The following is a 22353-nucleotide window of genomic DNA, read 5'->3' as shown; positions in this document are numbered from 1 at the left end:
CAATATGTCAGTCAGCGTTCTCATCAAAGACTTGAGATTCCTTTGAACGAAAGCATTAATTTTACTTGTTAGATTGGTTTTCCTCTGGATTTTGACATTACGTTTCACTCTTTGATGGCTTTCTTGTGCTCTCCCATCAGCTCTGCTGGGCTCTGTCCTTGAGTGCTGAGTTTCCTGGCTTATCCAGCCAAATGTCTTCATTGATGTGCTCTAAAAAAAACACTTAGATGCTGCTCCACACATGACTCTCCAAAGATTTATTTGACATTTATGACATTTACTTTCAAAAACGGATATAGGGCCAGGTTTTCTGGCTGCAGAGGCAACTCTACCCATTTAATGTAATGTAATGATATGGGATGAATTCCAATTATTGGAAAACTGTATAAAAATCTGAGCGCGCCCTCCCCTTTTCTGTGGAATTATGACAGAAGTGACAGCTCTGCTATAGCCTTTTTAGCTTGGAAATCTGTCACAGATGGCTTCGTCTTATGTGCCGCCAAGGAGTAATGTGAATGTGACAATTCTGTCTCTTTTGCCAACAGACTGAGCATGCTGCAGGTTGCATGAGTGACAGATATGGGGTCAACTAGATCATATTGGAACACTTTCACTGTGGTGACAGTTCTTTGCCACTTTTGTAAGTACCTCCATTGTTTGATTTGAAAGATAAGCTAAGTTATTTCACACTATTCAAAACTGCAGTCTAACTGAATTTATGTCTTATCTAAAAACAGTGACTATGCACAGTGTAAGGTCAGAGGTCCAAGGAAAATTCGGAGGTTGGGTGGAGCTTGAGTGTACTTTTCCTGCACCGGATCAAGCAGCCGTGTCCTCTGCATCCCTGCATGTGGTGGAATGGGTGCGAAAGGGACTTGAGATTCCTGTACTGATTAAATTTGGATCCTATGCACCTCGTGTCCATCCACAGTATGAGGGTGAGTATCAGTCATCAGAATAAGTAACCTACCTCCCACATCTTCCCACTGATCACTACAATTGTGTCTCATTGTCTGAATCAAGCAAGCTTAAGTAAGCTGAAATGTTTTTTAAGTGTATAATTATTTTGGTCATTGTTTAGGCTTTATTCTTTTTCTATGGCTTGGATTCCACCTGTTTTTACTTTTCAGTCTTTCAGTTTTAAAGTTGTATATCTTTCATGTGTTCCTGACTTGTTACACTGTGTCATTATTTATTCAACAAAAACTAAGCTGATGGTTTCCAAACTTTTTCTGCAGGACCCCCTTTTCATGAACAACAATAATGTCAAGGCCCCTGATAGATGCTGCTTTAGTAAAACAGCTGTGCTCTCTTTATTTCTAAAGCAATCAACCGGCTTCTCTTTGTGTTCAGGATGAGACGTCCCCAAGTAACATTGTACCTTGTTTGGCTTTATTAAGTCAAATGCTGATATTTTGAGACAAACAACACATGGTGGTCTCATTCATCATCTTCTTTTCCCACCGTTGACCATTACTTGACCATTACCTGGTCATGGCTAGAGCACGATGTGCTTCATCATATTTTGTTGTCTTTTTTCGGTAGTTGAAAACTCAGTTGTTGATTCATCAGGGTTTACCCCATTGGTACTTTCACAAATCTGTCCATGTTTTGTTAACAGTGCAAAAACTATAATTTTTTTTAGCCCTGCTGCACCCCCTCTGTCATTACCCTGGGCCCCCCCTTGGGTGCCTGCCCCCTAGTTTGAGAACCACTGAAAATAAGCACAGCCATACCGCTTCCATAGGAATTTAGATGATATGAACCATCTAGGTGCTGCTAATCAAATTATTTATTGATCATAATCTGTCTGCACATCTATAAAAAGCAGACTTTTTGCCAGTTTACGGCTCTGGAGCATTCATGTGTGTTTTAACAAAAAAGCAAGGTTGAAAGACATCAACAATAATAAAAACAAAACAAAACCGTAAACATAAAACCAATTCTCCTCATGGCTTCGATTTTTCCAACATACCACAACAATTCTGGAACAATGTCTGTTATGAAAGACAAGACAAAAGTGGAGATGTTTGGCCATATTATACAGCAAAATGTTTGGTTAAAACCAAACAGCATCAGCACAAACACCTCATATCAACTGTCAAGCATGGTGGTGGAGGGGTGATGATTAGGGCCCATTTAGCAGCCATGGGACTTAAGCAACTCGCAGTTACTGAGTCGATTATGAACTTCTCAGTATACCAAAAATAATCTAGAGTCAGATACGAGGCTGTCTGTCTGACTGTGAAGGCTCGAATGAACTGGGTCATACAACAGAACAATGATCCCAAACATTGCAGCAAATCTACGACGGAATGATTGAAGAAAAAACAAAAAAAAGAATCAAGTTGCAATGACCCAACCAAAGCTCAGACAGGATGTGAAGTAAACACATTATACTATAATTATCACCATACAAGGTATGTTTTTAAAGGAGCAAAATAAAAGCAAGGCCGTTGGCTTGAGCCCCATTTTCTTCCACAGCGAGAGTGAAACCAGTATCTGGGTCTCAGGGTTTATTCAAGAGCACACCTTGATGGCCTTTCAAACCAGCTAGTTTTAAATGCACTGAAACTCTCACATTGCATCATCATCTATTGTGCACTTTCTGCCCACAGCACAGAGAACAAAGATGGTCTGTGGTGAAAAAAGATCCTCAGTGGGCTAAGACTACCTTTTTGTGGCTTTTGTTGTCCTTTAAAGTCACAAACAATGGAACAAAATGAAAGCATGTCTGTGTAGCTCATATCTTCCTTTTGTTAGAGCCATTTTCTTTCCAGTGAAATTACCTGAGGAGATGCTCAACCTATGGACTCTACTGGTCTGTTCGAATTTCTGCTTGAAACATAGTGTTTGACAAAATGTCAGCTTTAAAAGAAACTGCCAGAAGTAATATGGAGATACCACTTCAAGTAGTGAAATTCATTTCCAGTATGATGCTTAGTTGGAAGCAGGTTGTTAACTCTTTAAAAACGGAGTGGCCATTTTTCAGCAGGTTTGGCATAGTTTCTAGTTTGCTCTTAGCACATTGGTAGTTTTTAGCTTAGTTTACATTAGTGTAGGTTAGATAAGTCTTAGCATAATTAATAATGGTGCAGAGGAAATACTCGGTGGAGCAGGTGAGAGAGCTGTTGTGAACTTATGGTACATAAAGTACAAATGAACCTGCACTCTGTACATAAGAAAATAGCTTATATGGATACAATTCAAAAACCTTATTAACTTTTCAATATTTGTCTGCATTTATAAGCCTTTCTGTCCAATCATTTTTCTCTGTTCATTTATCAACCCCAACCCAGTTTAATGACAAAGAAAAACATCTGAATTTAAATTTGTAATTTTTAGAGTCTTTAAATGCTCCAAAACCTTTTTATTCCTATTGTACATATTCAGTAGAAAAAATGTTTATGAATATATTATAAAATTGTGTTGTATTGTAGATTGAATAAATCAATCAAAACATCTAAAAAGGAGTGTATCTCAAAAGCTGAAAGAAATAGATTGTGCAGTATAAAGAATCATTTTCTTTATTTTTGTACATTTAGAAACGCTTTGGATCAGTAAGTTTTTTGTGTTTATTTAGCTAAATGTGACGTGAAAAATTCAGAATTTTTGTATATAGAACACTTTTATAAGTTATTATTGCCTGTTGACTTTTATAACCTTTTAGCTCAAGTTGTACAGATCATAGAAATGAAACACTTAAAGTAACAGAGTAGGCACAGGTGGACCATTTCTGTTTCAGTTTTTAAGCGGTTTACTATGAACCTTTTAATTTATTTCCACCAGTGGATACTGATGTTTGTAGATGACGGCAAAAGTCATCACTTGCAGTGCAGCTAAACAACGTTAAAACTGTTCACTGTCCAAAAAACCCCCCAAAAAAACAAAAAACAAAAAACAGAAACAAAAACAAATTGTAAATCCAAATGCAGTCGACAGTAGTCATGAGAGGATGCTGGAGAAATGCTTTAAAATGATGATTTAAAAAACAAAACTCATGAATAGTTCTAGATGAAAATATTTGACCAAATAAAGAGCTGCATAAGAATTAAATAAACAAACAGAATAAAAAAAAAATAGAAAAAAATTAAATTAAATGAAATTAAATTAAATTTTGATGAAGGATTTGGCAGATATATATAGAAAAAGGTTTAAAAATACATTTAAGTTTTAATAAAAAACAGGTAGGTTGCACTTTCTTTAATTTCCTAATTTCTTTCTTCTTCTTTTTTTTTTTTAAGAATGTCCTACTATAAAATTATGACTGATATGATGCACTTTGCAGTAGGTGACAAAGGGTAAATTAAAACATCATTTGATGCCAGTGTTGAAATTTTCCTGTGGTTCTGTAGTTTTTGGTATTTATCCTAATTAATATTAATAATTTTGTGTAGCTATCAAAGAATTGCAGATGTTAAAAGTTCTCATCTCTACAAGGTATTCCTCTCCATTTTCTTTATGCTGTGGCATTCTCACGGCAGAAGAAATTATTAATTTAGGGAAAATTTAATTATTTATTATTAGCGCTTATTATTGATTTTTTTTCCAGTTGTTGCTCAAATCAAAACCAAACCAACAAAGTGTCCCTGCAGGACAAGTAGTTCAGTAAAGGATGATCAGAAATTTCCCAAAACAACTGAGCATTGTCATTTTTTTCCAAACTGGAGTTAACACAATATTACTCTGAACTATTCCCAGTAACAAAAGCAACTTGTAATTTACCAACTAAAGAATATTTCCAACCTGATCCTTTTATGTACTACTCTGTATTCTGTTCAGTCTAACAACATCTTTGGCATCAGTCTGATTTCTTGTGCAAACACAACATAATGAGCAGTAATCTGTGCACTGAGGTGTGTGTTTGTCAAAGGATCAGAACCTGCTTTTAACTGAGTCAAAGTCTCTCTCATCTTTGGATGCCACTCCCTCACCCAACCTGACCAGGAAATGTGATCCTGACATTTACATAGCAATAAAATCAGGGCGAACCTTTAGCTGATGAATTGTAAGTGGGAGCAGGACACACTTTATTTCCAGCCTAGTCTCATAAAACACAGCAGCCATTTTGTCGCTGACTCAGAAGATATTTCTCACTTTAACATCGAAGCAGGATGTTAGTTTCAGAGCCTATACTGGTAGTAATAACCCTGAAATTTGCCCACCCTTAGTCCCATGAATTACTCTTTTTGCACACTTCACTTCACCATAAAGCATTTTACCAAAAAACTAAAAGAAGAACAAAAAGCTGTGTCCTTTAAAAGGACAAGGTGCTAATCACATGGCTCTCCGGTGACAAGCAGAGAGCTGCATCTGAAAAGGTTTGAACAAAAAGACGCTTTGTCCCTTCTGATGCTGAGCTCAGCCGTTCTCACAGGTTTGTTCAGAACAGGTGCAGAATAGGAAACTAACGCTTTGGATCTGAAACAACTGGTGTGTATTTCACCCCCTCAGGCCACGCTTGCTCTCAGGTGTCTCAGCAGTTTGGCTTTAGGATCCAGACGGCAACTGTTGTTTCGCTGTCATGATTCTACCCCAACTTATCCAACTCTTTTACTCTGCTGAGGCTCACTGTTTTTATGTTATCATCTCTTCCTCTACCCCATGATTAAGGAGATGAAAGCTTTCTGACTGACGGGCGCCTGCTCCATTAATTCTCGTTGCCTTTGGTTGTGCTTGTAGCTTAAGAAAACTGTTAGATACATTTGATTTACTTCAGTGTTCCCTTGAGATTGTTAAGAGCTAACAGGAGTTTAAAGGTATTTGTTGCAATAGAGCAAAAGATCAAAGGATTTGTGCCTGCTCCCTTAGCACGCATGCATCTGCAGACTGTATTTAAAGCAAATACAGATGTGTAAATGAATCAAGTGGAAGCTCGTCCCATGTAAATCCCATTATAATCAGTCTGTGTGCAGGAGTTACATGTTACACACAGCTAAAATAGCTAATGTGCTTCCTTTTTGCAAACACGAGAGCCAGTACTGGGATTACTCATGCTCTGTACAGCAACAAGAAGGCCTCTGACAGCAACACGGCTCCTCAATTCAAATTTTCAACCACGACACAGTAGAGCTTAATAAAGCCTAACCGACGAGGAGTGAAACCTTATCTATTTCTTTCCCAAAGCTGAAACCTGAACGCCTCTCTGCAGCTTGCCAAGAGCTGACGACATCTCGTGGAGATGATGTTGGGCCCACTGCCCGTGAATATCACATCTTCAGGGACATAAACGTCTGTGTTGCACAAAATGGTATTGAATTTAAATAATTTTTCATACAATCCCCTGTCAAAACCAAACAAGACACTTTGCAGATGATTCCCCTAAAGACTTTTTTTCCTTTATGGAATTTGAAATCTTCATCTCCGAAATGTTACACATCCATTTCCGAAGAAGGAAAATCAATATCTCTGGTGCATCCTTCACTCTGAATAAAATGGAAAAAGCACTCTCGTGGCGTTCCAAATGTTTCATTTTGTCAGCGATGTTCCTGCATCTTAGTGAGCTTTATGAAGGACCTCAAACCCGACCTCATAAGAGTAGTTGGTTGAAATTTTAAAAACTTTTTCTTTTTCCTGTGGGAGTACACTTAAATCATTGGTAATAACAAGAAACTATCAGGTGCTCTGTGATGGATGAGGCATGGCAAGATGATTAAAATGACTTTTAAGATGATTTTCAAAGACAAAAGGATTTAAAACTTCAAACTGCTTCATGATCCATCATAAATAACATCATTCTTTTTAATTAGCACCTCACTTCAGTGAAGACATTTTATCCTTTGAAAGCCATTGTCTTAAGAGCGATAATGACCACCTTATCTGAATAATCTGTCCTAATCTTGTTTAAGTCTGTAGACTTTTAGTTTCAAAATGATTTCCTCAGTTTGCAGAGAGCTGTATTTCTTCATGACTGAACGGTTTTGTGTTTCTCTGTCACCTGAGAGTGTATTAAGGGATGAAGCCTTTAGGGGGGCTTTGGTTGGAGGCTGTCTAACTAAATAAATGCATTGTGCTATTGTGTCTATAGTACTGTGTGCTGAATTAGACTGAGAGAGGACATTGTTTAGTTTGGACAAGTGAAAATCCTGCAAAACGGCTTTTTGTGTGTGTGTGTGTGTGTGTTGGGGGGGGCAATTTAGCTGAACACCACGAGAAAGGAACTTTATATTGTCGGTAAGGGTTGCTGTTTATTGTCGAAGTAAATTTCAGGCCCTGCTGTAGTAATTAGGGAAATTGTACACTATTTCCTTTGTCATTTTAAATTTCCTGCATTCCTACAGCAGGGTCAAAGAAAGTCAAAGTGCTGAGAACATTGCAGCGGCACCCAGTACTGGATGGTGTGAATGCCCTTTGGCCATCCTGAGGACGTCCCCATGTTTTCTGGCTAGACTTGCTTGCAATCTTTTAAAGTGGTCTTAAAGATTGCACAGTTGACATTAGCTGGTATAAATCCAATTTTCACTTCAGTGCATGCACCTTACCATATTTAGATGGTTAGGTTGTTTTGTGTGTTAAATCACTTAACACTGACCTAGTCTATGAATTATACAGACACAGAAAAGTCACCAAACTCAAGGGATAAACCAGTGAAGTCTCAGCAGATACCAGACAGCTGTTTCAAAAGCAGATTTTTTGGAACTTAAGCCCCATTTCCACCAAGGGATCTGGCTTGGGACAGAATGGTTTGGTCTGGTTTAGTTTGGTAAACTGGGGTTGTTTTCATTGCCAGCCATACCCTTATCCAGTACGCAGCCTATAAACTGTGATGGACAGTGTTGGACATGTTACTTTAAAAAAGTAATTACTACTACGCATTTCAGTTCTTAGTTACTTCTTGCAAAAAACAAGATAGTAACAGAGTTACAGCATCAAAAGAGTAATTAATTACTTGGAAAAGTTCTCTTTCACTGAATTTCAAATTCATCTGTATGCTCATTTTTTCATAATAAAACCGAATATTCGATCTAATGTGTGAAATGGAAACCTAATGGAATAAATTACCAACAGAAAATTCATGGATGCTAATCTCAGGCTGCTGGATGTTGTGTTTCCGTCTCCTCAGGAGAAGAGCTTCTCATGATTCTACCTGTTAACACCCACCATGAAAAACACAGTGTTTCTTGTTACGATGAACATTTCTCATAGCGTTGTCGTCTTTTATCTCTGTGAGGGAAAAGTGGTGTCTGTGGTTCCAGGTTAAAACTCTTCCTGGTTTCTCTGGACTCACCGTTGCTTCGTCTCCTGGTCGTTTGGTTGTTGTGGCTGTGACACTGACTGGGTCAGCTCCTTTACCGTCAGCTGGCCGGTGACCCGGAGAGAAGTGATGACGAGTGGTGGAGGAGGAAAGTGTTTGCTGGTGGAAAGAAACTTTAACAAAAAAAAAAAAAAAAGAGGCATGAATCTTTCAGGGAAAAATTGATCATACAATTATTAAAAAGTTAATAAAAAGCCATCATTTTGTACACACTTCTTTCAGGTTGTAGTCTGCGAAGTGCAACAGTATCTGTTGGAGGTCTCTTAACATACAAGGACAATTAGTTGGATTGAAACATAACTTTGCTGCCTGGAGCAGCTGACAAGAAAAATAAAATCAGCAGAAGATGTTTGAGGAATCACACTAATGCGATGTTAACTACTGAACAGATAAAGGTCACATGTCAACATTATCAGGTTGGAACATTTTCTAAATTTATTGCAAAACCGACTGATTTGTTTGTTCCATCCATGTGATTAAAAGGGGCATTCTCGCTTTGCTCAAGGGCCCACACTAATTCACTTCTTTAGGCAGTCTGGGGACTTCAATCTGGGTTCAAAAGTGGCAGCCTTCCCATTTCCATCTATTAAAAATGCATCAGATTAGTTTAATGGACATGAAATAATATCAACGCTTTCACCCAAAACCTGCCATATCTTAGCATGCTGTACAGTGTCTTTAAAACATTAAAGGAAACTGGACAAATAGAGGTCGAAAGAAAAAGTGTCAGGCCTAAAAACCATCTACAGCACATCATTAGTACCAAAAAATGATGTCCTCAATGATATCTGCAAAATGATGGTGGCAGGTCTTATGGAGTGATAAATGAAAATTTGAACCTTTGGGCCAATCATCTATATATATTGAAGGAGTTGGAAGGGAGATACAACAGTGAGTGTATACAGCCATCTGTAAAAGACAGGAGGATCTGTCGTGGTTTGAAGCATTTTAGCCAGTGGCATCAGAGATCTTTCCAAAATCGATGGAATTTTTCAGCATGACAATTATGCCAAAGACACCCCTATCAGTTACGATCAGTATTGACCTCCCCAGAGGCCGGACCTCCACATTAATGAACCAATTTGGGATAATCTTGTCAGAGAATGGAACAAAAAGCAGCCAAAATTCAAAGAAGAGCTTTGCAATGACCTTCATGAAGCCTGGAGAACTATTCCCGAAGAAAACTGCAAGAAAGCTTGTCAAAGAGGGTTCAGAAGCATGAAGGGCCTTCTACCAAATACTGACTTTCAAGCTTGTTAGACTTGTAAAAGAAAGATTTTTGCAGTACATACAAATGTTTGCACATTTAAATAAATTGCTGCACCTGGAAATACATATATATAGAAAAATATGCTTGGCTCACAGGTTTTACACAGCCTGGATGTCTGATCTCACACTCAATTTGCCTTGCACTTAAATCTTGCTATCATGCACTTTTCAGATAGAAGCAGTTATGACATTAGGTCATGATGGGTCCCCTTCCTCCCCTTATCTTTCCTTTTACCTGATGACATCCTGATGTTTCGTTCCAACATTCCTGCCTCAGCACAACCTTTTCAGCGAGGTGTCATAGTGACCTATATCACACTAAGGCAGTAAACATAAGAGAGAAAAAAACTGCCAAGGGTCAAAGGGTAGGATTTTGAAATGTACTAATCCCCTGAGTGTATGCCGATGTGTATTTTGCTCTGCTTTCACCCCCACCTTTCTTTTTGCCCCTGTGGATTTAGTCTCCTTTGGTGGCGTGGAAAAGTAAATAGGGTGTGTTATCGCTGCCAGCACGCCAAACTCCAACTTCCTGGATCTTTTTTACTGTCAGTCCTGTCCCTTCCTGTCACAGTCACTAGAGTTTAGAGCCTCTGTTAATAATTACCATCATAACAGAGGTATTCCAGAGGGCTGAGGCATACTGCTGTGTTTTTACTGCTTGTGCATTTTTATTTCTGAAAAGGTGCAGAGAGAATACTTTGTCTCTTTTCAGCTTTGCTGTCCCATGTTGTCGGGTCACTGGACAATTGTGTGTCTGCTAAGGTGTGAACACTAGATGGGCAGTTGCAGGCTGCAGCCTAGAAAAGATAATAGGTTGATACTGAAAACAACAGTGGCCCGAGGGAGCCGTCACCTGGCAACCAGGAGATCAGATTTCTAAGTTGGAGCACTCATGTGTGCAGTGTTTGTGTGTTTGTTGGTGCATCTGTTGGTGTTTTCAGGCAAGATTTGAGGGCATTGCTCATTTCTGCACAAGAAGACATCACACACCTGCAAAATGTCAAGTGAAATCAGCATCACATGCAATTTGGCCACTCTCACGTTCCTCTTGTCTGGCCTTCTCACATCTTACCTGTTTCTGCAGGTCGGGTGTCTCTATTGAGAATCACAACCCTGAGGCTGGAGCGCCTGCAGCTGGATGACCAGGGCTTGTACGAGTGTCGAATACTCCTACTGGATAAATCAACAGATGAGGTGCGAAATAGCACCTGGACTCTCCTTTCTGTATCTGGTGAGTATAATCCAGTTGTGTGTATTATGTTTTTACACCTGTCTACAAGGTGGATTGTCTTTAGCTTTAGAAAATCATTGAATCAAATGTTAATAAAGGGCAGCACTGATCTGAACAATAACTAAACGTGTCAATCAAAACACAGTGGCCATGGATTGGTTTTACTTTTTATTATGAAGTCTATCACATGTGGCAAAGCTAAGCCAGGTTCAGATCCTGATTTTAAACCCGTATTACTTTAATTTCAACAACTTGTTTGTGGCTCTGGATCACAATCGATAACAAAAGCGATAAACAGGCATTTTTTGTTTACATAGTCTTTTTTGTTCAGTATTTTCTGATTCTTACCTTTACAGATTCACACACTAGACATTACTTTTTGTCCATTTTATATCAAAGTTCACTAAAAGCTCAGTGCTGTTTTAACCCTGAATTGTACAAATAAAAACTATCTAGCTTTAGCAGTTTCCTTCTTAAGCTTTTTCTACACGTGCGTTAACTTTTGACTTTTGTTTAAGGAAAGTTTTTTTTTTTTTTTATCTGTATTCAGTCCAGTGTGAAATGCATCTGCTGTAGTTGCAGGTTTTACCAGTTCTGGCAATCTAACATTTCATCCTACCCATCGAGACATGCTACCTATGCCTTCTACGCATGCGAACATGAAAACGTCATAGCTACTGTATACGGGTTGAGGACATAAATCTATGCTGTGATCCATGTGTAAACAGCTGGACCATCTTGTTGCTGTGATACTTTCATCAGCTATAGCTGTAGCATACTTTGATGGGGTAATTTAAACTGTCAAGACATCCTAACGTTATCATTTATTCAAAATTTGATTTTTGAACACCAATGACATTATTTCTTATGACCATACCTAAAGGGTACTTCTGTTAGTTTAAAGATCATTAATCCACAAATATGTGGATTAATGATCTTTATACTAACTATTTTTGATCACACAAAACTGAATTGTTTGAAAAATACGCACAGTATTCTGGTAGGGTAGCACAGATCGAGAGATAAACTTATAAATTCAGCCGATGGTAGAACATTTGGAGAAAGTAGCACGTTTTGACAGAACACCGGCTCCAAAAGACAATGATGGAGATGTAGCACTGGGGTGTGGATGCGAATTTATTCTAAATACTGAAGCCCTGGCTTCACTGAGCACAGCTTAATTTTTCTTTAAGTTCACCAACTGTCTGAAATGATGGCCCTCAATCTAACAGCAACAATTCACAGAAAACAAATAAGATATTTATTGATTTTACATGTCTGCTAAACAACTAGCTCATCCTCAGCCTCATGGCTAAGCTAATTAGCAAGTTGTGGTTTATATTCACTGTGGGCCAATGCGGTCTGTAGGACACAGATTAACATTATCTACTTATGGTCATTTTTATGTGCTTGTCTCCCTGTAAGGATGTTATTATTTTACAGATTATTTTACCGGATAAACTGGCAATGGGTGAGGATACAACTGACTTGTAGCAGTTTTACCTGCATTTAAAAATTTGTATGAAAAGGCTAATATTAGTGTAAAATGAGGATAAATGACTATGATGCCATAATCTTCAGCAGCAAGTAGATAATATTCTAATGCTAGGGCTTTAGATAGTAACTGACTCAATCACTTGGAAAAATTAAATAAATTAAGCCACAACGAGCATCAATTACTGGGATGATATTTAAACTGAAAAACAGACCTCACTTTGCAGGATCTTAATTTAAGTTGATCCCTTCCTGCACTTGATATAATTATTCAAATCTTTAATGGCATCAATGGATCACTGCCCTTAATCCTTCACTTTTTCATAATGAATGGTAGTGATGGTCGTGCTTTGAGGAAAGATACACGAGGAGAAATTGTTAATTGAGTCTTGCTGCCTCCGTAATATTTATTTTTTTCCTGCTCTTTAGATTTAAATTCTGTTGATCCAATATTAGCTTTATAACTTGATTTGTTTATGACAGAAGATCATGTCAAATCTATGTTTTTTAAACCCTGTTAGGTGATTTAAGCTTTTAAATTCACGTCCATAATACCTTCCACATATCTTTTTTTTTTATTTATTCTGCAAAGCAATTTGGTGGATGTCAGATCTTGACAGACGCTTCTTTAAACTTAAACTTTTAGAAAATATTTTTAAAAGAATTTTTAAAAAAGTGTCTAAACTTTTCAGACCAATTAGGTAATATGGATAACTTTTATAACTTCAGACTTGCAGAGGTTTTGGGAAGAATAATGGCTTACTACTGTAGAGTTAAGATCATACTTGTTGATAGGTTTAAATATTAAATCTTGATATGAAATATGCATCATTATATTTTAGCGCTTTGAAGTTTATCTGTATTTTGGAAAACCTTTGCTGTGAATCCACGCGCTAACATACAGACGGAATTATCCGCACGCCGCAGATCAAAGCGAAGCGAGACAGTTTCTCTGAGGTTGGCTGGGTGAGAGTCGGGTTAGAGATGAGAGCGATAATACATTCTGACTGTGTACTTGAGGCCTTCTCTGACATGCCCTGCAGGTATGTTCTTCACCTATTGTTTGCTCCTGTCCTCAACAAATGTGACTGTGAGTGGCCTTCATATGCTGGGAATTTAGATAAAAGACCTCAGCAATGAGTATGCAGTGCTTATTTACATAATTAACATACACAACCTTATATTCAGAGAGTCAGGAAGAAAACAATCCTTGTTTCTTTTGAATGGAAAGTATAATAATGATACGAGTCTTGAGAAGTTGCATGTTTGGAGGGTTTGCAGACATACAAAAGAAGCTCTACACATGATTTTTTATGAGATCAGTCTTCTGGAGCAGCAGCAAAACTAACTTTGGCAAATCTGACAATTTCACTTCAGTTTGTGAACTAATAATACATCTTGGCATAAACTTGGCATAAGCTGATGCTGCTTAATAAACAAGGCCGAGCTGTTGTCAAGCTGGGCAGAAATTGATCCAAATAAAGGAGCAAGAAAAAGAAGATTAATTGTCTCCTTTCTTTTTTTTTATGCTTCTGCTTGGAGGACAGTGTTTGTCTTTTACAATGAAGGTCCATACCTGACAATGGAGTTGTTTTGCCTCATGCGATTGAATGAGATCATCACTCTTTTAGATGATTCGTGTGCCTATCCATAGACAGATGAAGGCTGATGTCTAAATTTGGTCTTAATGTCTTATTTTTGTAGCTCCGCCCACCTTTACTGAAACACCACCACCTGTGCTGGAGGCCCTGGTTGGAAGTCACCTCTCTCTTGCCTGTGTTGCTAACGGTAACCCTTCACCAACCATCACCTGGCTAAAAGATGGCAATGTCATTCAGAGCGCAAATGATCAGGTATGTATGTATAAATGAGAGTGTTAGATTCATGTAGCTTTGTAATTAATATAATTTTAGGTATAGCATTATTAAATTGTCAATACTGATGACTGTGGAAAAAAACAACAACAAAAGAAAACAAAGTATTTTAGTGTTAAAAATTATTTGTTTTTCTCAATACATGTTATTTAGTCCAGAAATCTAAACCGGCTAGACGTATATACCCATAGATGAGGAAATGGGCTAATGCCTGTATTATTTATATATTTCTTTTCAAAATACTCAATTTATTGAGGTTTTGATGCCATGTATGTCACATGCTTTGGTCAAAATGTCACAAAATACAATACTACAGCTTCCTTTTCTACCATAAATTTACAGCTCTTTTCTTTCAACTTTTTTAAGATGTAGAACGAATCACTTTATTCTTTTCCAATGGGCATATCTCATTTGAGATTTGTTCTACAGCAAACACCAAACCAAATATGTGTTTGTACACAACTAACACTTAACAATCCTTGAAGCATGCTGTTTCCATATGAGAAGGTACAAAGTAAATAACCTGAGTGCTCACCCTAGCGCACACAGGAAACCAAGCTGACTTATGCCAGAGAGAAAAATACCTAACTTGTGCTTTTATTCTTAAATACTTGCATTTCTCTCCCTAGTTTAACCACAGATAGTTGTATTAATTTCCTTCTTAGAAGCAGTCCTGTTGTGAGTCATGTGAACCAGCACCACACCACACCAGAGTAAGATTAACAGCCAGGCAGCCAATTAATTTTAATTCCACCTTTTAGTACTTCATTTTAGAGCCGTTGCTTCTATGGGCAACTTTTAACCGATGTTTGGTTGTAACACAACACTGTTGCTATCTAAAAGTTCATGTAATTAGGAATGGCAAACCTAAATTTCCAACGTATTCTTTAAAAACAATTAAAGAACAACAAAATATCAGACAATCAAGGTATAAATCCTCACACACAGCACTTGTAGAGCATTATTATCTCATTTATTTACTTAGTGAACTGTTAAATGGCTGGTAAGAATTTGCAAATAATAGTAAGAAACAAACAAAAAGCTTTTGGAAATTGGAAAGTTGAGAGTTCGTAGAGTTGGAAAATTGATAGTTTTAAATTTCCATTTCCAAGGCACAGTGGATGCAGTGTGATTTAAACTCGAAACTGGTTGGAGGTAGAGAAGAGAAAGCTGGATAATTCCACCCTGAGCTGATAGTGTGAAGTAAATATCTACAAATCCGATCAGCTTACTGAACGACACATTTTAAACCAAAGCAGCCATAAACAGGTTGCAAGGGTTGTTTTCCTTTTGTTTTGGAATGACTTCAGCCCTACCAAATTTATAGTCTAAAGCTGTATAAAAAAGTAATTATTGTGTATATATTAGTGCTGGGCAGCGATTAAAATTTTTAATCGCGATTAATCGCATGACATATTGCGATTAATCGCGATTAATCGCATCGTTACGCGCAAAATGTCTCTTTCCTTTAAAAAAGGCCTACAGCTATAAAAAGAAAATACAGTAAGTTTTGGTTAACAAACACAACATCAGGAGTCTCCAACCTGCAACTCTGGAGCTGCAAGTGTCTCTCTGGACCTTCCACAATGCCTCTAAATACGTGGCTAAAATATTTTTTTAAATCTATCTTTCTTGTCATTAGGTTGGAAACCATGGACTTATTTTTCCTTTCTTTTACATCATTTTCCACAAATATCTACATTCCTTAGCAGAAAGTCTGTCTATCCTCTTTTTTTTCTAAAGGTTTTATGTTTTTCTTTATTTTAAAACCTTAAAAATGGAAATAAAAATGTGGTTATTCAAAAATAACAAACATACTAAGTCTCGTAACATTTAGGTCTCTAAAGTAGTTTTATTTAGCTGGCTGAGGGAAAAATGGCTCTTTGGACTGGAAAGGCTGCAGACCCTTGCCCTAAATACATAAACTGGTTTAGCAGCAATTTTCAGATAAAATATTTCTTCATATATATTTATAAAATCAAATATTTATGACAAAGAAGGATGAAATGTTCAGGATTTACTAACTAAAAGGTAAAAAGTCAGCAGGATGAATTTAAAGCTGTGAAGCTGCTTCCTTCTAAACACAGAAGAACAATATGTGAATATCAGCATCAGGTGAACAGACAGAAAGCAGGATTAGAATCTCACAGCTTCTAGATGGTGAGGAGAGAGAAATATTCACAATATGCACAATAACTTCCATCCATGCACCTTCACTGCTTCATTATCCAGGTTTCTGGCCTATAATTTCTCTAAACTTTAATTTTTAGCCTCCGCTACCAGGAGTTAAGGGGTTAACACCTCCTTTCCAGGTGTAGCGTCAGGTCTGTAGATGTAACTATAAACATGTGTGGTATCCATAGAAAGTCCAGAATCTCAGCTACCAGCTCAGTAAAACCATTTCTATCACCAACAAACACAGTTAAGGCAACAAAATTTTTAAAGAGCAGCTACACAAAATCCGAAAAATATGTAAACACAAATGATTTCTCCCTGTGTCCACCCCACGGCATGAACACGAACAAACGACTCCTCTACTGAAAGCTCAAATCTCACAGATTCCACAGATGGAAGTTTTATCTCACTATGACCAAGATTCACCGAACCAGAGGTAGAAGACGACCCGATTTATGCTTCACGTTTGTAAAAGTCAGAAAGCATGTCTTACCTTTGCTGTCTTGCATAAATTAAAACCGCATTTATAAAAAAAAAATAATAATAAAAAAGTTTCCCGTCCAAAAATTACGATGTTCTGTCCATCTGCATGTTTTTTTGACAAAGAGAAACGTCGGTTCTTTTTTTCTTCTTCCTGTTCCAGACAGAAAACATCTCTTTATTTTAATAAACCCGCGCTCTCCCGATCATGTCAGACGCACCGCTGCAGCAGGGATATGGCTGGCCAGACCTGCCACAATTACGCCACTAATCTGTCACGTTTAAAAAAATGCCGTTTTGTCAGTAAACACGGCGTTTTTTTCGCCGTAATAAAAGGCCGCGCCGTTAAAGTCTGGCCTGCCATAAAAGCCAGCGGCCAGCAAAAAAAAAAAAAAAATGCACGATTAAAAAAATTAACGGCGTTAATTAAGCGTTGCGTTAATTAAGCGTTGCGTTAACGCGCGATTAACGCGTTAGCGCTTAACGCACTAGTATATATATATATATATATAACGAAGTAAAATTCCAGGGGCAAAGGGGTGTTTCTTTTAAAAGAAGAACCAGTCACTGTTCTGCATGTTTCCCTACAATATCAACATTATTATGTGTGCTGTTGTACTCAAGTGTTTAACCCTTTAATGTGCATCCTAAGAAAAAATGGGGAGAAAAAAAAGACAGAAGTCTTTTTTTGGAGAAAAAAAATGTCTCAGAAACTGTATCAAATACATAAGACATTATAGAGTTAAATAACTGTGAGTAAATGGTACATAAATAAAGGCGACACACTATTTTCTCCAGGTGTTCTGATGGATTGTCCAATAAGCTGCTGCAGGAATTCTAAGATGAATGACTGAATGTTTAGCTGCACAAACAGCCCTTAAATGAAAAAGTCATCAGACTGAAACCAAAGCTATGACGTAATTGTACAATTCAACATTTGAAGCCTGCAAAGCAACAACTGGATAAGCTGCTGTAGTTTTGGAAATGGTTTAAAACTGAGCTGTTTGGCTACGATGAAGCTTTGGCTTGCAGTCCTGAGCACTGATATAAACTGGCCAAACTGCTGCACATCCCTCAATGCTTCTATCTGTCTTTTTTTTAGTATTATATCTGTGTTCTTCCTGTTTGTATACCTATCATGTCTAATCATCTGTCTATTGTCTGCGTCCCTCCAACTCTCAGTTTATCTGTCAAATCATATTTACCAGGGAGGAGTCTTATCTCTGCCAGCAGCGAGCTCGCAGACAGCAGGACTGTACACCTGCCACGCCTCCAACTCTGAGGGGAACGTGACTTGCGTGACAAAAGTGAAGATCAAAGGTCAGTTGTTGACTGCCTGTCTATCTGTGCGTCTGTCTTTCTTCCTGTCAGCTCTCTGAGTGGCTGTGATGTCTGTGTGCTTGACTGGCTTAAAGCCACAGTAATTTGCATTTGTCTTTCTCCCTCTTGCATCATACAAGGAGTGCAAATAGTAACTCAAACTGAATTCGGCCCCTACTTTGTCAATATATGTTAATATTTTCAGAATCACAATATGAAAGATAATAACCTCTGGGATTTAGGAATATAATGTTTCAGAGATTAAACAGTTATGCAATGAGTAATATCACTTTTCAGTCATATCTGTCTAAAACCTTTATTCAGTAAAGAAAAGATAACTAAATCTATGTTTTCTGGTGGAAGGAATGGGTAAAAATATATCACCATGCTCCCAGATTCTTGACAGATTTATGAGAGTTCTGGTTACAGACAGTCCAGTTAAAGGACAAATACATGAAGTATATGCAAATAGGCAACTGTGTATTATTGGATTACACCGACACAGCACTGCATAATGCACTGCGGAATTTATTTCTGACTTCTTCCTGTACTCCTACTCCAACTCCTACTGCTGATTTTCCTCCAGAGAGCCAGGACTCATCTGTAGTGCGGTGCACAGGGAGGATGGATGGTATTTTTGGTTATGCAGTCTCATCAAGGTTTCACTTTTAATTTTGGGATTTTGTAGTTGCAGTGGTCACATTTCGACTAATAATCCTCACACGATCAAAGTCACTTTATCTGAGCTTTGGCTGCATTATTCTGCAGAGCTGCAACATGGATGGATTAGACAAGACTAATAGCTGATGTGGATGAAAGCAGGCTAAAAGCCTTTAGCAACCTCTAAACTGTCACTTATGCACATATCCGAAGTACATATGTGATTATGAACCTGATTAATGACTGCTGTAAGGATTATCTGGTTGTTTATGTGTACTTCAGGCAGGTAATGTGTCAGACTACCCTTATTAGCTCTTTGCAAATTGCTCACATGTTGGCATGAGGTTGGTGCATCAGACAAATGAGACACTGTGACACCGCTCTGCCTTTGTGGTATTAGTTTTCAAGGCAATACTATTCAATTTGACAATACAGGGTCCAAGGAATATTGTGGCATTAGTTTTTTTTAAAGGTTATGTTTGACAAATTATATTAAGCTGTTTTTCTGCCTTTGTTCTTATTGACCTTTAGCTCATCTCATTCATCAAGACTTGTTTTGTGAAAAGTAATATGTAAAATTTTGGACTCAACTGCTATTGCCACTCAAGGGCATGTGTTTATTATTTTCAGTAAGCTGGCATTGACACAACAAAAGTTCTGATAAAAGTTAGAAATTCATCTGATGAATTTACACAACTGACATACACTTGAGGTTTTGCAAGTACTGCTGCCGCAGTTCAAGGATGAGGGGAAGAAGAGCATCCACAGAATGGAAGGATGATAGAAATGTTTGCATCATCTTTGAGTTGAAAAGAGGACTCGTTTGCAGGACACAAGAGGCAGGTGTCTCTTGTGTCCTGGGCTGCATAAACACGTGAGGGAAGAAAATAGTGGGCGAATTATTAGCATTTTTAGTGACGTAACACCCCCGTCTTTCCAATATAATTCATCATTCATTCATTCATTTTCTGAACCGCTTAGTCCATTAAGGGTTGCGGGTAAGCTGGAGCCTATCCCAGAATTAACAGGTGAGAGGCAGGGTACACCCTGGACAGGTCACCAGTCCATCGCAGGGCCAACACATAGGGGACAAACAACCAATCTATAATACCAATATATAATATACTGATAAAAAGTCAACATATATTTTAAATGTTAAGGGTAAGACAATTTGATTATAAAACAAATCTAGACCTTGTACTAAAATTCCTCCAATAGACAGTTTGGTTAATCTTATTACATACATTTTATTATGGATTTCTAATAACTTCCAGCATTATGTAACTTAAAATTTTTTTTTACTTGTTTTATCACACCATAAACATCATCTAGAGAAACAGTCAGAAGGGTCAAGAAAAGACCATGAGAGGGATTAATTCATATCTTGTGGTTCTAAGAAGGCACTTTTAGTCTTTCAACTCTTCTCTAATTTTATATTTCCTGCATTTTTCATGTCTTTTCTTTCTGGTTTAAATTGTGTTGAGTCACATTTAAATTAAGGCAAATGAGGGATTTATTGTGTTTATGTGGCATGCCATTCATAAATTTACTCAGCAGACCTGATATTTCAAGTTTTGTACAACAATAATGCATAGTTTACTAATGTCAGCATTTGTTATTCGAACTTTTTGTATATATTGGGTTTAAGTTATATCTAAGCCATGGCTTTGAAGGGCTTTTACTTTTGTTTGTTTTTGTTCTTCAAACTTTGAACATCCATTTGAACATAGGGAAACTTTCAATGTCTAAAGCTAAATCAAATTTTATAATTTCATACCATATATCATAGGGTTACAAACTGAACTGCTAGCTTCCCACCCATGTGAAGCAGAAGTGCAGCATATGAATGTGTCTATGTTGAATGTTTAATGGCCCTGCGACCTGTCCATGGTGTATACTGCTACTCGCCTGCTAATTTCTGGGATAGGCTCCAGCTTCCCCTGGACCATGAATTGGAACATGCGGTATAGAGAATGAATAAATGCATGAATACATGAATGTTTGATGTCATTTGACTGCCTGCTGTTCAACACAGTCAGCTTCAAGTGCAGATTTGACATATTTCCTTAACCAGTAAACTTTGATGGTCAGTTAATTCATTGTTATATTATTTACTTTTTTTTATAAGTGTTTCGATGCTTTTTAGGACAAATACAGGATTATACATCTAGATGAACTTCAGACAAACTGTGACAAACATCATTTTAAAAAATGATCAAATTAGAAAAGTAATTGCTATAATAAAAAGTATATTTTGAATTGATTTTTTATTTTTTATCCTTCTCTCCCTAGGTCCACCTGTCATTGTCATCCCCCCCAAAAGCACATTTCTCAACATGTCCCAGAATGCACATCTGCAGTGCCAAGCAGTGGCTGACCCCCCCAACATGACTTATGTGTGGCTGAAAGGTGGAGAAAACGTCTATCACGTAGAGTGAGTGGATTCATCACTTACCTTTTAGTTCAACATTTGACGTGGAGAAGAATTCTGACTTTTTTATTTTAAATATCGTAGTGAACCACTGGCCAAATGTGCAAACACAAAAATTAAAAAAAGAAAAACAAGAAAACAAATATTCACTTCTTGTATGTTACTTCTGGGTAACAACGCCACATCAAATGCCAGCCATGACATGACATGAAGTCAGTAGAGGGACAGGTGAGGTACCTGCTCTGTCTTATAACTTGTATATGTGAGGTTGTATTTTTCCGAGAGCTTTGTTTGGAATTACTTAGACGACTTAATAGAAAGACAAAACTTGCTCATGTAATTTACAGTCACTCAAGCGATAAGTCATAAATGTCTTGATCCAGCCCTTATTTCATTATATTTTCCTTCCAAATCAAATATTTTCCAGCCAAAGTTTTTTTTTCCCTTAATAGGAATGTTTTTTTTCTTTGTTAAACTCAAACTAATTAACTTTCTGACTTTAGAAATATGTGTTTCTGACTTGTTTTGGTGTAACCATGACACTTAGATTCCTGGAGCTGTTATGCACCAAAAAGGTAAATGACATTACTTGTACAGTGGTTCCTCACCATATCGCGGTTCATCTTCTGCGGTCTCGCTGTTTCGCATATTTTTTTTGTTTGCAGCAGTGCATATTTAAATATATGTAAATCCTATTTCAACCATTCTATGTCCAAATTTTACTGTGTATCAGCCAACTGTGCTTTGTTTCTTGACTGGGTGGGTAAACATCAATGCGCTGTGTTTTGTATCTTGATTGGCCAAGGGACTCTGTCTAGAGTCAGTATACCTCGTGTCCTGCTGTCTTTTTCCGAAAAAGACAGCAACACCTGGGCCTTCTGTGAAAAATGACGTTACAGATGAGGGTGGGGACGCAGCGCCAGCAGAGAAGCTGTAATATATTTTACGGAACGAGTAATTATTAAGAAATTCACGTTGTTAAATATATTTAGGTTTTTGAGAGCATTTAAAGTGTGTGAGAATGTTTGGGAAAGGTCTATAAACACTCCGGGGAGGGATAATTAGGCCTTAGCATGCGTGAATTGTCAAAAATTAATCAGCTTGTCATTTTGCAGATTTAATTTATTGAGGGGTGTTTTCAGAACGGTCTAGCTTCTAGTCATGT

General features: G+C 37.5%; 1 protein-coding gene across 5 annotated transcripts in view; it reads left to right on the top strand.

Moving 5' to 3' along the window:
- The window catches only part of igsf9a (immunoglobulin superfamily, member 9a), a 61917-nt gene that overhangs the window by 8027 nt on the left and 31537 nt on the right, over window positions 1-22353 (top strand). For all 5 annotated transcript variants that reach the window (XM_041969340.1, XM_041969344.1, XM_041969342.1 and 2 more), the window contains exons 2-7: window positions 546-640; window positions 738-938; window positions 10608-10754; window positions 13953-14101; window positions 17986-18097; window positions 21050-21191. In XM_041969340.1, the coding sequence (XP_041825274.1) occupies window positions 580-640; window positions 738-938; window positions 10608-10754; window positions 13953-14101; window positions 17986-18097; window positions 21050-21191 (812 nt within the window). In that variant the 5' untranslated portion in view covers window positions 546-579. The remainder of the gene's footprint in view (window positions 1-545; window positions 641-737; window positions 939-10607; window positions 10755-13952; window positions 14102-17985; window positions 18098-21049; window positions 21192-22353) is intronic.

Source organism: Melanotaenia boesemani, chromosome 19, assembly GCF_017639745.1.
Source record: "Melanotaenia boesemani isolate fMelBoe1 chromosome 19, fMelBoe1.pri, whole genome shotgun sequence".
Taxonomy (NCBI): Eukaryota; Metazoa; Chordata; class Actinopteri; order Atheriniformes; family Melanotaeniidae; genus Melanotaenia; species Melanotaenia boesemani.
Note: the sequence above shows the minus strand (reverse complement) of the source record. Positions and strands in the feature narration are given on the sequence as shown.